The 16038-nt window shown below is 44.4% G+C and overlaps 1 protein-coding gene and 1 pseudogene across 1 annotated transcript in view; one reads left to right on the forward strand and one right to left on the reverse strand.

Annotated features, from left to right (window-relative positions):
- The window catches only part of LPCAT3 (lysophosphatidylcholine acyltransferase 3), a 29418-nt gene extending 28145 nt beyond the window's left edge, over nt 1-1273 (reverse strand). The window contains exon 1 of the mRNA XM_010963190.3: nt 1033-1273. Within this exon, the coding sequence (XP_010961492.1) occupies nt 1033-1183 (151 nt within the window). The 5' untranslated portion in view covers nt 1184-1273. The remainder of the gene's footprint in view (nt 1-1032) is intronic.
- Nucleotides 1232-12407, forward strand: LOC105076240 (uncharacterized; annotated as a pseudogene).
- The last annotated feature ends 3631 nt before the right edge of the window (nt 12408-16038 follow it).

A 16038-nucleotide genomic window follows, 5' to 3' on the forward strand; every position in this document is an offset into this window, starting at 1 on the left:
AGCAGCAGGGCTGGGTCTGATTTGCTCACGTTCCAAGTCCACACTTTTTTTTCTTCATTGTGCCATGATGCTTCCGTGTATTAAAAACCATGGAGGAAAGGGGGAGGGTATAGCTCAGTGATAGAGCAAGGGCTTAGCATACATGAGGTCCTGGGTTCAATCCCCAGTCCCTCCATTAAAATAAATTAATTAAATAAAAACCTAATTACCTCCCTCCCCCCCCAAAAAATGACTGGTTAAAAAATTTAAAAAATAATTAATTTAAAAAAAACCCACGGAGGAAGGATGCAGTAAAAAAAAAAAAAAAAGCCCATAAACCAGATATAATACAGTCTGTTGTTATGACATAAACTCAGTTACACCACATCCTTTGAACCATGTGAGTAATAGACGCTTGGGGTAGCATGGATCGCTTTTAAGGAGTTGCAAGTTCTGTTTCCCAAGCCCAGTATTAAAACGATATTCCAGGATAAATGACAGGTGGTTAAGGGAAAAAAAGCAATATGGTACAAGAAGAAAATATTAGAAATGGGACAGAGATCAAAGTGTAATATAAGCAGACGATGCACAAAACAGAGACTCAGAATTAGTTAGAATGGAGTATGGGGGCTGAGGGAGCCCACAGGACTGAAATATCTAAGTTAGGGGGCCTGTGCCTGCCAATAAGAAGCGCGCGTGTCTGAGGGCTGATATTAACAGACAGCAGTACACATGGACAGAGAGTCGAACTCAAGAGAGAGACAAATAAGGACAGGTCGTGGGGACACAGGGTACAGCACGGCAAGATGAGAGGGCGGTGGCGCCGAATGAGGGGCCCGAAGGGTACAGCAGGGGTCAAAAAGAAAGGTGAAGAGGTGAAGAGGTTCAGAGGGCACAAGCGCCCCCAGACCCGAGACTAGACTGGCCCTCCTCTCGACAGCTGGCTGGTGTGTTCTCGGATTCTGGTCCACACCCCGCAAAGCCCTCACGGTGGCCCCGCGAAGAGGGGGAGGTCACGTCCCCGTCCCCCGGGACTCCGCAGGGGGTCCTTACCTAGAAAGATGGAGATGATGAGCCGCAGCGCCTGTTCTGACGCGCCTAGGGATGTCGACAACTTGTTAAGGCTCAGCTCCGGGAAGCCCCACCGCAGCACCCCTGCCAGCTCCGCCTCGGCTCCCACGTCCCCCTCGGCTGCGGACGCCATCTTAGCTGCGGGCGCCCCCCAGGGACCCCTGAGCTCCGCGCGCCCCGAATGTGGGCACAACGCTGGAGCTTCACCCCCAATTCCGGCCAGGAGCCCGCCCACGGCGTGCGCATTGGCTGCGGGCCCGCCCAGCGGCTCCAGGCCCAGCCGATCATTGGTCGGCCGGGTCAGGAGGCGGGGCCTCACGCAGCAAGGTAGGCAGGGGGCGGGGCTGAACGTTTGTAAAGCAAAGGTGACTGGGGCCGAGAGTGAGTGCGGGGCAGGCCGGGGGCGGGGCCTGGAATCGGGAACTAGACCTGCGATTGGAAAAGTCCGCAGCCGGCGGCGAGGTGACTGTACAACTCAGTTCTAATAGCTCAGGGGAGGAGTGTCCGGCCGGCTGGTGCGCTGCCTCCCCATTGGCTGAGACGGAGCAGGCGAGAGTCGGGGCGGGGGGGCGGCCGCCCGACCCGAGGTTACTCTCGGTCGCCGGCGCGCCGGGGTTACTGGGGCATGTAACTGGAGGGCGGGAATTCCAGTGCGGCCTCGCGGGCGCCCCCCAACGGCGCCTCCGGCAGTTCTTAAACCGTTAGACACGCCGCCTTCCTCCCAAAGGGTGGGGAGAGTCCAGCGCCCAGAGCCCCCAGCCCTCTTTGCCTGCTCCTTTTATTTCATGCATCGTCCTACATGAAAACGTTACCTTCCCCTGAGAGGCAATGAAATGAAGACACGCCGCTTTAATTCTTACTGTTTTCATAAAAAATTAAACTAGTTTGTCACTAAGTAATACAGGTTCAAGGTGAAAGTACAAAGAGGATTAGAAATTGAAGACAAAATAAAAGTCCTTTCTTCCCACCTTGCTTTCCATTCTTACTTCCTACAGGTAACCGTTCTGATTACACTAACAAAGATGTGTTGAGCACGTAGCACTTGCCAGGGCCTGTGCTGGACTCAGAGCCCAAAGCTATGGAGTGGGGATGATGCATAGTCATATAAAGCGTTAATGAAGGTGTAATTGCGAAGGGAAGTGCTCTGAAGGAAAGGAACAAGGTTCCATGAGAGTATGTAAACAAAGGACCACTAAGTTTCCAGTAATAACTGCAATTTATGGAGCATTTTTGTACAATTATAATTTATACTTGTATAGCACTTCACACTTTATACAGCACTTATATCCATATTATTTCAGTTAATTGATTATAAAAACAATACTTTATTTTCTCTTACTGACACAGAGGCTTTGAGAAATTAAGGAATTCACTAAGTTCCTTTCCCAGTAAGTGGCAGAGACAATTAAAACCTAAGTCTGGGTGGGAGAGTAAGTTCAGTGGTAGGGTGCCTGCTTAGCATCCATGGGGTCCTGAGTTCAATCCCCAATACCTGCGTTAAAAATAGATAAATAAACCTAATTACCTCCCCCCACCAAAACAAAACGAAAAACTCCAAGTCTGTTAAACTTCACTTTTGTACCCCTTTTGGGGAAGCAAAATTTAAGAAAAATTCAGAAAAGTCAAGAATAATAATATAACTTACCCCAGATTGAGAAACATCACATGTACAGCTGAGGAGCCTGGTATATCCCTTCCTCCTGGCATTTCCCTCCTTCCCAAAGTTGCCACCTTGCTGACTGTGGTACTTAGCAACCCCGTGGCTATTTTTATACTTTACACACTGCATATATCCAGAAACAATTAAAACATAGTTTTGCATGCTTTTAAATTTTCTATTTATGGTATTACAGTGAAAGTTTCATTTTGCAACTTGTTTGCTCAATATCCTTACTGAGATGTATTCATGTTTTTACAGGTAGCTCTAATGTAGTTGTTTTAACTGTGATGTAACATTGCACTGCATGATTATACCACAATTTTTCATGGTCATGTTGAGGAATACTTGGATCATTTCCTATTTATGTATTTTTTTCTATTACAAACATTGCTGCTGTGGTCATTCTCCTGTAAGCAACAGTGAAATTTTCTCTAGGGCTGTGACTCCAAACTGTTTTCCTTTTCTTTCTTTCTTTTTTTTTTTTTTAACTAACTGGGATCTACTGTAGGAAACACATTGCTATCCTGAATACACACATGTTCATACACTACGCAACAAATACGTATACCACTCACACCAAATACCACACTCCACACTACTGAACTATGTGTGTTTTCTGATCATTTCTATTCTAATTCATTTAAGAAATTGCTGATCCAGATCCACTAACTTGATATCACTACTTACTAGTTCATGATTCTCAGTGTAGAAAACGCCCTTCTAGGGCTGTGACCAGGAAGGGAGTTATGAGTTGTAAGGTGGGCACACCTTCAATTTTACTAGGTTTTGTCTAGTTGAAGTGTTTGGCTAGATGTTATTTAAGACCCTTAAAGTCTCTGATTGGCTGAATAAGTAAAATATATCTGTAAAAGCATCCAGTCACCTGGACTCTGTTTAAAAATAGAGAAAGTCAGTTTCCTTTTGTTTTATACAATTAGGTAACACATTTGCCCCTTCTGGCACCTCTGATATCCAAGAGCAGGGTGGCCATGGCAAGAGGCTGTGTCTCTGTTGACCTAACAGGTGCCTGTTTGCCTTCCCCCTCAGGGGTGTGACCAGCTACATTCCCTACATTCTTCCTACTGCTCTAGCCCAGCATGTTTCCCCACTTGTAAACTGGTGAGTGGGAGGAAATTAAGATTTATGGCCTCATACTTTATAATTAAGGGCATTCCAGGAGGGCTTACTAAGTCAGCTTCTGTGCTGATCCCTTGAGGCAAAGATGGGTAACAGACAGGACCTGCCCACAGGGAGCTGTGCATCTGGGGGAAGAGAGACATGGAAAGATAATCATAAAACAGAATGGAAGCATCTGTATAGAAATAAGCATAACACATTAGTGAACCTCTCCTCTCAGTACCGCTTTCCCTGGCCCTTTCTTTCCTTCTGTAGCGATGTCAGTATCTCTGTCTCCTTCTCCCTTTCCTCTGCCTCCTTGACCTCTGTTATCAGCAGGGCTTGCCACCTTAAGACTCCGTCCCTTTCTCTGAAGTTCCTGCCCTCTTTTTCCTTTCCCTCCCTTCCATTCTGGTGGAGAAAGGATCTGGTCAGAGTTCACGCAGTATCCTTGTGTGGGTTTACAGCGTCTCAACTCCCTTGCAGTAAGGTTGGGACCACGTGACTAGTTACCGCCGATGGACTCCAAGCAGAAATGAAGTGGCATTTCCTGGCCAAGGAGGTGTAGTGTGGAGCCAGCATGACTCGCTCCCCAGTTTTTCTCTTCCCTGGACATAGTAATCTGACAGAGGCCATGCGATCTGTGTGGCTTGGTATGAGATGCAGGGAGCCCCCCAACCTGCATCTTGCTCAACACTTAGCTTGAGCGAAAAATAAGGCTTTGTAGTATTAAACCTCAAGATTGAAGGTTACTGCTTTAACTTTCCCTGACTGATACACACCCACCAGTCTTCATCCCCATTAGAACCTGGTGTTCATTTTCACCATTTATGAAACTTCACACAAAGGCCACCAACTATTCCTTAACAGTTACAGGTACTCTCCCTGCTCTGTCTCATAGTTTTAATTTCCAAAAACTCTTTCTTTAGGTTGAGGTAGCACCCCCTCCCCCTTACCCTGCCAGCATTCTTGTTTTATGGATGCAATCTGCCCTACCAGCCTTCTGAGAACATTAATTGAGGATTTGGGGGGATTTTTATTTGTTTATTTCTATTTCTTCTTCTTATTTTATTCCCTGCATTTTTCCCTTTCCCTCTGTATTTCTGCTTTCTTTTATCTCTTTTAAGATGCTGACTGTCCTTTCATATACAAACAAAGCATTACAGAGCTGATTGTCTGTATGGGTTGTGGATAGAGCTTGTTGACTGGTGAATTTCCCTGAAAGGGACTGAGCTGGGGGCTCCCGTTTGGGTTGACAAACTTCTAAATGTCAGTATGTGAGGGTTTACTCCTTAGGTTGATTCCATCTCTCCAAGAGAGGAGTCTGCCAGTCTCCTGCTGGCAAGGTGTGTGCCTGTTTCTTAGCTCCATCTCTCCTCTGTTTCTTGCAATGCCTGATGTCTTTGGGCCCCAAGTTTCTCTATCCACTTTCTCAGAGAATGGAGCATTGATTCTCGGCTTGCTGCTGGTGGTGGGGGTGGGCGCTTACCTGGCTGTGCTGGGGGGGAGGGGGCTTGCGGGTCCAACTTTTGCAGTCTAGGCTTTCAGGCTAGTCCTCCCATTCTGGCTCCTCGTCAGCCCCTTCCTCTCTGCTGTATCACCGCTGCTCCCCCATCTCCTTCCCATTTGCCAAAACTGTGTTTCATCTGCTGGCATCTCTTCTTCCACTCATTTTGTTCCTATAGACTTTTACCTCCCCCACCCCCACCCCCCTTTACTATATTTTAGAAGGATTTTAGGCACAAGAGGCAAGCTAATTGGCCATTTATGAGACGTCTCCTTCTCAATTTTAAAAGTATTTTTCTAATGGTCTGCTTTAAAAAATACTTTCAGATAATCAATTTTTAAAAAACAGTTTTATGTCTTTAAAGAATGTAAGTAAGCTTCTGTATTACTCTGGATTCTGTATGTGTGTGTGTGTATATATATATATATATATATATATATATACACACACAGTTGACTCTGAACAACAGAAGTTTGAACTGTGTGGGTCCACTTATATGCAGATTTTTTTTTTTTTTTACTAAATACATACTGTAGTATGACACAGTCCACACAGCTGGTTGAATCAGCAGATGCAGAATCACTGATATTTCATCTGCACAAAGGGTTGGTGCCCCTAACCCCTCACGTTGTTCAAGGGTCAACGATGTGTGTGTGTATATATATATAAAGAGCTGGCTAATGTGAATATAGGGGCTGAGATTCACGGTCGGCAAACTGGAGACCCAGGAGAGCCAGCCGTCTAGTCCCAGTCCAATTCTGAAGGCCTGAGAACCAGCAGAGCTGGTGGCATTATTTTCAGTCCAAGTTTGGGTCTGCAGGCAGGAGGAGACCAGTGTTCTAGCTCAAAGATGGGCAGAGAGCAAATTCTCCCTTCCTTAGCCTTCTGTTGTATTCAAGTCTTCCGAGGACTGGGTGAGGCCCGCTCACATTGGGGAGGGTAATTTGCTTTACCCAGTCTATATATTCAAATGTTTATCTCATCCAGAGACACTCTTACAGATACACCCAGAAGAATGTTTAACCAAATATCTGGGCACCCCATGGCCCAGTCAATTGACATGTAAAATTAACCATCACAAGTCTACCCCATGTCAACTTGGCACCCATACTCATCTCCTTAAACCAGACATATTCTCCAAATAAAGACAACCACAAGGTCAAAATTCTGGCTATTGTGATACAACCATCTTGTGTACAACTGAAAATGCACTAACCCCTTCCCCAGAAGAGGCAGTAAAGTCCTGGAGTGACTTTTACTCTTCTCCTGGATATCTCATGACTTAAATACTATGATGCAAAATTAAAAACACTTAAGTACTGTGATAGAAAGTCAATATATATTATGTTACATGGTAAGGGAATAAGAGAGAAAACAAAGATATTATAAATATATTCATAACAATAAGGAGGAGTACTGTTGATAGTCATAGTCCTTATGTAACTGGTCATGTGGTCAGAGCTGGCACTTATCACTATCGTCCTCTTCTTCACATTCTATATTTTCTTTGCCTTCAGCAAGCACCTTACTTGGTTGTGGTTCTTTACTTGGTGGAGTAACTCAAACCTTTATTTCTGAAGGGTCTGGGCTTTAGTAGTCCTGCCCATGGCGGAGAAGAAGTCCAATTTCCCCCTGGTAGCCAGGGTCAGTCAGCCCAGCCAGCACAGTAACTCCCCTCTTTGAACTCCTCATGCCTCTAAATCAACAGGCAAAGTGGCCAGGCAGCAGTCTTAACTTCGAATTTAAAGAAATCATTGCTGGTCTCCTGGTGGAAGCCTTCCTTCCTCTGAACCAAGACCTCCAGGCCAGCAGAGCATAAGGACACAGGCAGAAATGTTGCTAATGAGTTAGGGTTAGTAGTGAGTGCTGCCACTCCCATTCCCACCCTTTGATTCCTGGACCCATTAATCTTGGCTGTGAGAGAAATATCTCTATGCATTAGGTGCTGATTCAGAGCACACACAACCTTCTGGAGATCCTTGCCCCAGCACTGCAAAGTATTGCTCCTATAGGAGAGCAAAATTTGAGCCCAAAATGTTGCTTTGGCTTGTGGATTATTTACAGCTGAAAATAATCAAGACCTACAGGACTCAGGAAGAATCTTTGACCTTCCTCTAAACTGCCTAAAAGAATTTAGATAGAGGGCCTGTTCCTGGAAAAGAATTATCACCAGAGATGTCTGCAAAGAAAACAGGCTGAGTGTGGTGGGGGAAACGCCAGGCAAGGCCTAGAGACCAGAATCTGCTCTGTGTCCAGTGTCTCTGCACAGCCCAGGAAACATTTGTTTACCAAAGATTTGCTTTCCATTTCTACATGAATTTCCTTTCTCCCTTTGAGGTCCCAACCACCACCTCCACCGTCCTCTTTTGTCTTTAGCTGCAGATGGTATTTAAAGTGAGGATTTCAGATCATTTCGGTGAGTCACTCAGTTTTCCTGGGTCACTTCCATGTTTACTTGTTAAACTTTTGTTTGATTTTCTCCTGTTGTTTGTCTTATGTTAACTTAATTCTTAGACCAGCCAGGAGAACCTAGAAGGATAGAGGAAAATTTCTTCCTTCTCGAAACCCCCTCCCACATGAAACCACCTGGGTAAAGGGGAATTTCCTCTTCTTTCCCCTCTTAGTTCTTTCGGCTGGCAATTAAAATGACAGAAGGCAGATTAACAGGAGAAAATCAAATTTATTACATGTGCATAAGAATTCCACATAAGCATTTCCAAAGCATTCCCCCCCCCAAAAAAATCCATGTAAGCAAATTCCAAAGACAGCAAGGCAAGATGAGATATATATATACAATTCTGGGCTAAGGAGAAGGACGCTGGAGTCTGTCACTTCAAAGGAAAGTAAGATAATTCACAGGAAGATAAAAAGAGTTAATATTTGGTAAAAAAATCCAAAGACAGTGGGACACAGAGAAGACTTTGATCAAATGAGCTTAGGTTCCTCCTTGTCTATCACACTTAATTCAAACTTTACTATACTTATCTATGGTGATAGTGCCTTCCTGGGACAAGCCTCTTATCTTAAATTCTTTGGGGCAATAAAGGGGTAGGGTTGTTCAAATATTCTTCCTGAGTCCTTTGGACCTTGCTTCTTTTCAGCTCCAAATAATCTATGGGCCAGAGTGTCACATCTTGAGGTGAACCTGTCCTAAACCCCATCACCACTTAGCTGGCTCTGGAACTGTCTTCAAAAGTCTTCAAAAGCTATCAAGCCAGCTGCTTCAGGATGGTGGGGAACATGATAAGACCAGTGAGTCCCATTGGAATGGGCCTACTGTTGCACTTCTTTTGCTGTGCAGTCGGTCCCTTGAAAAGAAGGATTGCTATCCATCCATGATGATGGATAAGACATTCTTTAAGTCTATGCATGATGGGTTTGGCAGAGCATTGCATACAGGGAAGGCAAATTCATATCCAAAGTGTCTAATTGGAGTAAGAACAAAATGCTGGCCTTCCATGGTAGAAGCAATTCAATGTAATCAACTTGCCGCCATGTTGACTGCCCCTGGGGAATAGTGCCAAACCGGGGTCTTAGTGTTGATCTCTGCTGTTGGCAGGTTGGACATTCACCGGAGCCAAGCTGGCCTTGGTGAATAGAAGTTCATGTTGCTGAGCCGATGAATAATCTCCATTCTTACCACCATGACCACTTTGTTCATGAGCTCATTAAACAATGATGAGTGGCTGGGAAGGGGCTGATTGGTATCCACAGAATGAGTCATCCTTTCCACTTGATTCTTGAACTCCTGCTCTGCTGGGGTCATGCTCTGGTGAGTTTTCACATGGGACACAAATATCTTCACACTTTTTGCCAATTCAGAGAGGTGTACTACATACCTCCTCTCCAAATTTCCTCATTACCAGTTTTCCAATTGTGTTCCTCCCAAGTGTCCAACTATCCAACTAAACCATCGGCTACAGCCCATGAATTGGTCTATAATTGCACATCTTGCCATTTCTCCTCCAAGCAGAGTAAACAGCCAGTTGCACTGATCTATGATTTGCCCCCTAGGATTTCCCTTTCCCACAGTTCTTCAGAGCTGTCCCAGAAAGTGGCTGTCCACATTCCAGGGCTGCCTGCAAGGCGCCAAGCAAGTCTCAGAGCCACTCTCACTTGTTCTCTGAATCAGGGGTTTTTAAACGGGAAGAACAGAGGAGCTGGGGTCAATCATCTTAATCACCTGCAGTCTAAGTGTCTTTGTTCTGGTGATGTGCGTGGGGAGGGGTCCACCCATGTCAACGTAATCTATAAGGCCATCTGGCCCTGGGAAATAATCTAGAACAGCACCTAAACAGTGATGCTTGTCAGAAAGTGTGGCTCAAGGTACCTGATCTTCATTACTCCTTACCGATTAGCAAACACGTGATCGAATAGGTCTGGGCTGGGACAAAAGGGAACAAAGGAGGAATGGGAAAGATGAGGACAGAAATCTGGGCATTGGTTTCAATTATAAATGAGTCATAGGACTCGGTTTTACAAACCTACCTGCCACTGCCACTTCAAACATCGCCTGCCGAATCACTTGCACCACATGGCTGAGCAGCTTACAAAGCAGTCCCTGGCCAGTTGCAGGGTCTTCCCTTGTTCTCATCGCCACTAAAAACCAGCAGCTTTACTGGAGGAACAAACCCAAAGGAGGACTATGTTTCCTCCCAAATCCAGAGCGGTCCACCAGGCATTGTGTCTCTTTTTTGTTGGTAGGAGAAGCCAGATGCAACAACTTATCCTCTACCTTAGAAGGGATATCTCAAGATGCCCCATATCACTGACTCCTAGAAATTTCATGGAGGTAAAGGTTCCTGAGTTTGGTTGGTTTTATTTCTCATCCTCTGCATACAAATATTTTACCAATGAGTCTTGAGTAGTTGCTATTTCTTGCTCACTAGGTCCCATCAGCACAAGGCCATTGATGTACTGGATGAATGTGGGATCTTGTGGAAGGGAAAGTGATCAAGATTCCTGAGATTATAACATAGGTGGGAAGGTTAATATGCCCCTGAGGTAGGCAGTGAGTGAGGTAGGCAGCAAGGTCTACCGCTGGACTTGCCAGCTGCAAGAAAACTGCTCTGGTGATCTTTACTAACAGGTACTGAGAAAAAGCATGTGCCAGATCAAGAGCAGAGGAGCAGGTACTGGGGGATGTGTTCATTTGCTCAAGCTACGGAAGCACATCTGGTATAGCAGCGGCAGTTGGGGTCATCACCTGGCTGCACTGATGATAAGCCACTGTCATTCTCCAAGATCCATCTCTCTTCTGCACAGGTCAAGTAGGTGAGTTGAATGGGGAATGATGGAGATGATGCAGGAAAATGGATGTGGGGTGTGAGGAGGGTTGAGTCCCAGGTCTCAGTTGAGCCCCTGGGACTTGCCCTGCCAAGTGTGGGTCCTTGGCTTCGCGCAGAAAAGAATTCAAGTGTGAGCCACCGTTGAGTTAAGGTAGATTTATTTAGAGAGATACATACTGCATAGAGTGTAAGGCAAGAAAAAGGCAAGGGAAGAGGTGTGGGAATTGGGTGCTCAGGTTAAAGTAAAAGTAGGTACACACTCCATAGACAGAGTGCGGGCAGTCTCCAAAGGGGGGAGAGAGTGCAAAGGGCCACTAGGCGTGGTGTTGCCACTTTTTGTGGGCTCAGTGTCTTCACGTGCCTACAGGTGGGATCAATCCAACTGTCCTGGGGAAGGGACTGGGATTACCAGGAATTGGGCCACTGCCCATTCTTTGGCCTTTTGCGGTTAGCCAAGGGCCTGTCATGGAGCCTGCGGGCATGTTATTTGATCCCGCCATTACAATGAGCACATAATGAAGCTCAAGGTCTACTAGAAGTTAAACCTCTTAATCCTCAAGGCCAACCAGGAGGTAAATCTTCCACCATTTTGGTTGCTGTCATTCCTTGAGTGGCTGTGCCCTGCCTCCTTCCCTCCTGTCTCAGAAATCAACACCCCAGTTCCATGGGGAGAGAAGCTCCTGCACTCAGGACCCTTCCAGTCCTTACTCTATGTACCCCTTAATCTGGCTGTTTATCTGTGTCCTTCATAACATCCTTTGTAATAAACTAGTAAATAGAAGTAAACGTTTCTCTGAGTTCCGTGAGCTGCTCTAGCAAATTAATTGAATCCAAGAAGGGGTTGTGGGAGGCTCTGATTTATAGTCAGTTGGTCAGAAGCAAAGGTAACAACCTGGACTTGTGATCAGCATCTGAAGCGGGGGACTGAGTCTTGTGGGACTGAGCCCTTAACCGGTGGGAGGTAGATAGTTTCAGAATTGAGTTAAATTTGTAGGACTCCTGGTGAGTGTTAGCTGAGAATTGGAGAATTGCTTGGTGGTGTTGGAAAAACATACACCAGAAGCAGGAAGAAGGACCAAGCAGAAAACCCAGGGGGAATATTAGAATTTACAGGACAGGCAGAAGAGCTTGGAGAAGAGCCTGAGAAAGCACAAGGAGTAAGTAGAAAATCAAGCAAGTATAATAGAAAAACCAAGAGAAGACACAGCTTGAGGGCAGAGGAGTGCCAATAAAAGATCAGGCCGAAGAAGCGGCTGCTGAGATCGCTAGGAAGCTGGAGAAACTGAAGAAAAAATGCTTGAAGAAGAAGAAATGGCTGGCTGCAATCGCAAACAGCAGTAGTACTCCGGAAGAGTGTGAGGAGACAAAGAGAAGCAAAAGCCCCAGGAGGCTCCTCAGGAGAATGGAAGACCCATCTTTCTCCTTCTCTAAACCCAAAAAAAGAAATCTTTTCCCAGGAGGAGCTGGTTAGTAGTAATCTTCAAGAGACAGCCGGCCAAGAGGAAGACATCTTTCCCCAAAGAGGAACCGCTTGGTGACCCTGAAGAGTCAGGAAATAAAGAGGGTCCCCAAGAAAAAAAGGAAATGCTCCAAGGAGGAACCACTCAGCAGTGGGCCTGAAGAGGGCGCTGCCAGCAAGAGCAGCGGCTCCACGAAAAAGAAAAAGCTCCAAAAGCTATCCCGGGAAGAGCAGAGCGGCCAGCTCCCTGGTGGGGCGGGCATAACGTGCACAGACACTTCCCAACCCAGCCCCTGTATCCCAGTACAAATAGGAACAAATTAAAAAACAAATTAAAAAACATTGGGCCCTGCAAACCAAACCCAAACCCCAAAGTCAGTAGAAGAAATCATAAAGATCAGAGCAGAAATACAGACAAAAAAAAAAAAAAAAAAAAAAGAAAGAAAGGGTCAGTGAAACTAAACTGAGAGCTGGTTCTTTGAAAATTGAACAACACTGACAAACCTTTAGCCAGACTCATCAAGAACAAAAGAGAGAGGGCCCAAATAAGTAAAGTCAGAAATGAAAAAGGAGAGGTTACAACTGACACCACAGAAACACAAAGGATTAGAAGAGATGACTACGGACAGTTAGACATCAGTAAAATGGAAAACCTGAAAGAAATGGATAAATTCCTAGAAGTGTACAATCTCCCAAGACTGAATCAGGAATAAAGAGAAAGAAAATATAGACAAACTGACTCCCTACCTGTTGGTGAGGGCACAACCCTCATGACCTAACCACCCCGCAGGCTCCAGCTTCCACCACCACCCTCACATTGCGCATTCGGATTCCAACAGGTGAACTTGCAGGGGAGGGGCGGGGAGAGGGGTGGACACAAACATTTAGATCAGATCAGTTACTGCTCCTTTTCTACACTTACTTTCTTTTATTTTTCCCCCTTACATTCACTTTATTTCCTCTGATGTAGCTACACATTTTTTCTTACGATTTTACTACATCAAAAAAGTATGTCAATAAACAATCACGTCTTAGTTGTATTGGACAATACATGAATTGGTGTTCTGGCGAGCACTGCTTGCACTTAGAGTCTGTGCCAACAGTCCAGACCCTCTGTGTGCTGCAGGGATGGGACCCTCCCTCTTTATGCCTGATGTTTCCTTCCGGGAGCGCCTCCGGCAGGGAACCTGGGTTCTGCAAGCGCTGCGCGGCACTAGGGAGACTCTAGCTTTAATTCCTGAGCGCCTGGCTAAGGTAGGGAGTGCTAAACTGCACTCTATTCTTCGTTCAGGGCCCAGGAGGAAACTGGAAAGTCTGACCTTGAATTCAAGTGGCTTGTTCAAAAGTTTAAGAGTGGAAGATTCTCAAAAAGTGACTGGGTGGGTTTCAAGGTGATAGACTTACTGTAGGTAAGCGTGCTGACATTGCCTGTGCCCTGAAGTCACCCTAATTTGTTATTGAAATTAAAAAGTGGAACAAAGACTAGTGTCAGGGCATCTGGCAGGGGTATTTGTCCTTAACCCCTGCTCACAGGCTTCAGTCACAACCTCCTTTCAAGGATGCACTGAGGGTATTTTTTTCCAGCTGAAGTTAGCATGGGGATGGAGGGAAAGCCTCATCCAGGAGGAAGGATTTTTAGGTCTCAGTGACTCCATAAAAGAGGCAGAAGCCACAGAGACCCAGGCTTGAAAACGTCTGCCCTCTTTGCACTGCAGAGGCTGGATTACTATACAGAGCTCACCCACCAAAGCAGCTCTGGGTGCCAGACCCTGGGGGCCCCAGAGGGGAAATAGAAATGGAAACCTTCTGCATAGGAGGCCCCCCATATGGTAAGAATGTCAAAGTTAACGTTTAAAAAGAGGTTTCTCCTATTGTGCTTAGGTTCACATGATATGGATTCTGAACAGTCATAAACTGACTGGCATCAACGTGAGGTCAGAAACTTAGATTTTTCTCCTTTCCTCAGGCACTATTAAATTTCTTCCTCAGTCTTTGGGCTTTAAAACCCCCCCACTATTTATTTATTTATTTACCCATTAAAAAGAACTGAAGTACAGTTAATTTGTAATGTTGTGTTAGTTTCACATGTACAGCAAAGTGATTCAGTTATACATATGTATCTTTTCTCTTTCAGATTCTTTTCCATTATGTTAATTATAAGATATTGAATATAGTTCCCTGTGCTATACATTTATCTATTTTATATATAGTAGTATATATCTGTTAATTCCAAACTCCTAATTGATCCCTCCCCTCTAAGTGTCGGGTTTTGGAAATACAATTTAAATTTTTCCTGGGACGCCTACTTTGGGGTCTGGGGATGGCCTGTTTTCTAAATTTTGTGGTGTTGGGGCTCTGAAGTTGCGATATTCTTGTGTCTCTTGAACTCTTTGGAATTTTCTTTTTCTTTTTTTTTTTTGTACTTTTTTTTTTTATTGAGTTATAGTCATTTAACAATGTTGTGTCAAATTCCAGTGTAGAGCACAATTTTCCAGTTATACGTGAACATACATATATTCATGGTCATTTTTTTTTCACTGTGAGTTACCATAAGATCTTGTATATATTTCCCTGTGCTATACAGTATAATCTTGTTTATCTAGTCTACATTTTGAAATCCCAGTCTGCCCTTCCCACCCCCTGCCCCCTTGGCAACCACAAGTTTGTATTCTCTGTCTATGAGTCTGTTTCTGTTTTGTATTTTTTTTTTTTTAGATTCCACATTTAAGCGATATCATATGGTGTTTTTCTTTCTCTTTCTGGCTTACTTCACTTAGATTGACATTCTCCAGGAATATCCATGTAGCTGCAAATGGTGTTATGTTGTCAGTTTTTATGGCTGAATAGTATTCCATTATATAAATATACCACATCTTCTTTATCCAGACATCTGTTGATGGACATTTAGGCTGTTTCCATGTCTTGGCTATTGTAAATAGTGCTGCTATGAACATTGGGATGCAGGTGTCATTTTGAAGTAGGGTTCCTTCTGGATATATACCCAGGAGCGGGATTCCTAGGTCATACGGTAAATCTATTCCTAGTCTTTTGAGGAATCTCCATACTGTTTTCCACAGTGTCTGCACCAAACTGCATTCCCACCAGCAATGTAGGAGGGTTCCCTTTTCTCCACAGCCTCTCCAGCATTTGTCATTTGTGGACTTTTGAATGATGGCCATTCTGACTGGTGTGAGGTGATACCCCATTGTAGTTTTGATTTGCATTTCTCTGATAATTAGTGATACTGAGCATTTTTTCATGTGCCTATTGATCATTTGTATTTCTTCCTTGGAAAATTGCTTGTTTAGGTCTTTGCCCATTTTTGGATTGGGTTGTTTGGTTGTTTATTAAGTCTTATGTGCTGCTTATATATTCTGGAGATCAAGCCTTTGTTGGTTTCATTTGCAAAAATTTTCTCCCATTCCGTAGGTTGTCTTTTTGTTTTACTTATGGTTTGCTGTGCAGAAGCTTGTAAGTTTCATTAGGTCCCATTTGTTTATTCTTGCTTTTATTTCTATTGCTTGGGTAGACTGCCCTAGGAGAACATTTTTGAGATGTATGTCAGGTAATGTTTTGCCTATATTTTCTTCTAGAAGGTTTATTTTATCTTGTCTTGTGTTTGTCTTTGATCCATTTTGAGTTTATTTTTGTGTATGGTGTAAGGGAGTGTTCTAGCTTCATTGATTTACGTGCTGCTCTCCAATTTTCCCAACACCATTTGCTGAAGAGACTGTCTTTATTCCATTGTATATTCTTGCCTCCTTTGTTGAAGATTAGTTGACCAAAAGTTTGTGGATTCATTTCTGGGCTCTCTATTCTGTTCCATTGGTCCATATGTCTGTTATTGTACCAATACCCTGCTGTTTTGATTACTGTAGCTCTGTAGTATTGTCTGAAGTCTGGGAGAGTTATTCCTCCAGCCTCTTTCTTTTTCTTCAGTAATGTTTTTGCAATGCTA

This window comes from Camelus bactrianus, chromosome 34 (assembly GCF_048773025.1).
Source record: "Camelus bactrianus isolate YW-2024 breed Bactrian camel chromosome 34, ASM4877302v1, whole genome shotgun sequence".
Taxonomy (NCBI): Eukaryota; Metazoa; Chordata; class Mammalia; order Artiodactyla; family Camelidae; genus Camelus; species Camelus bactrianus.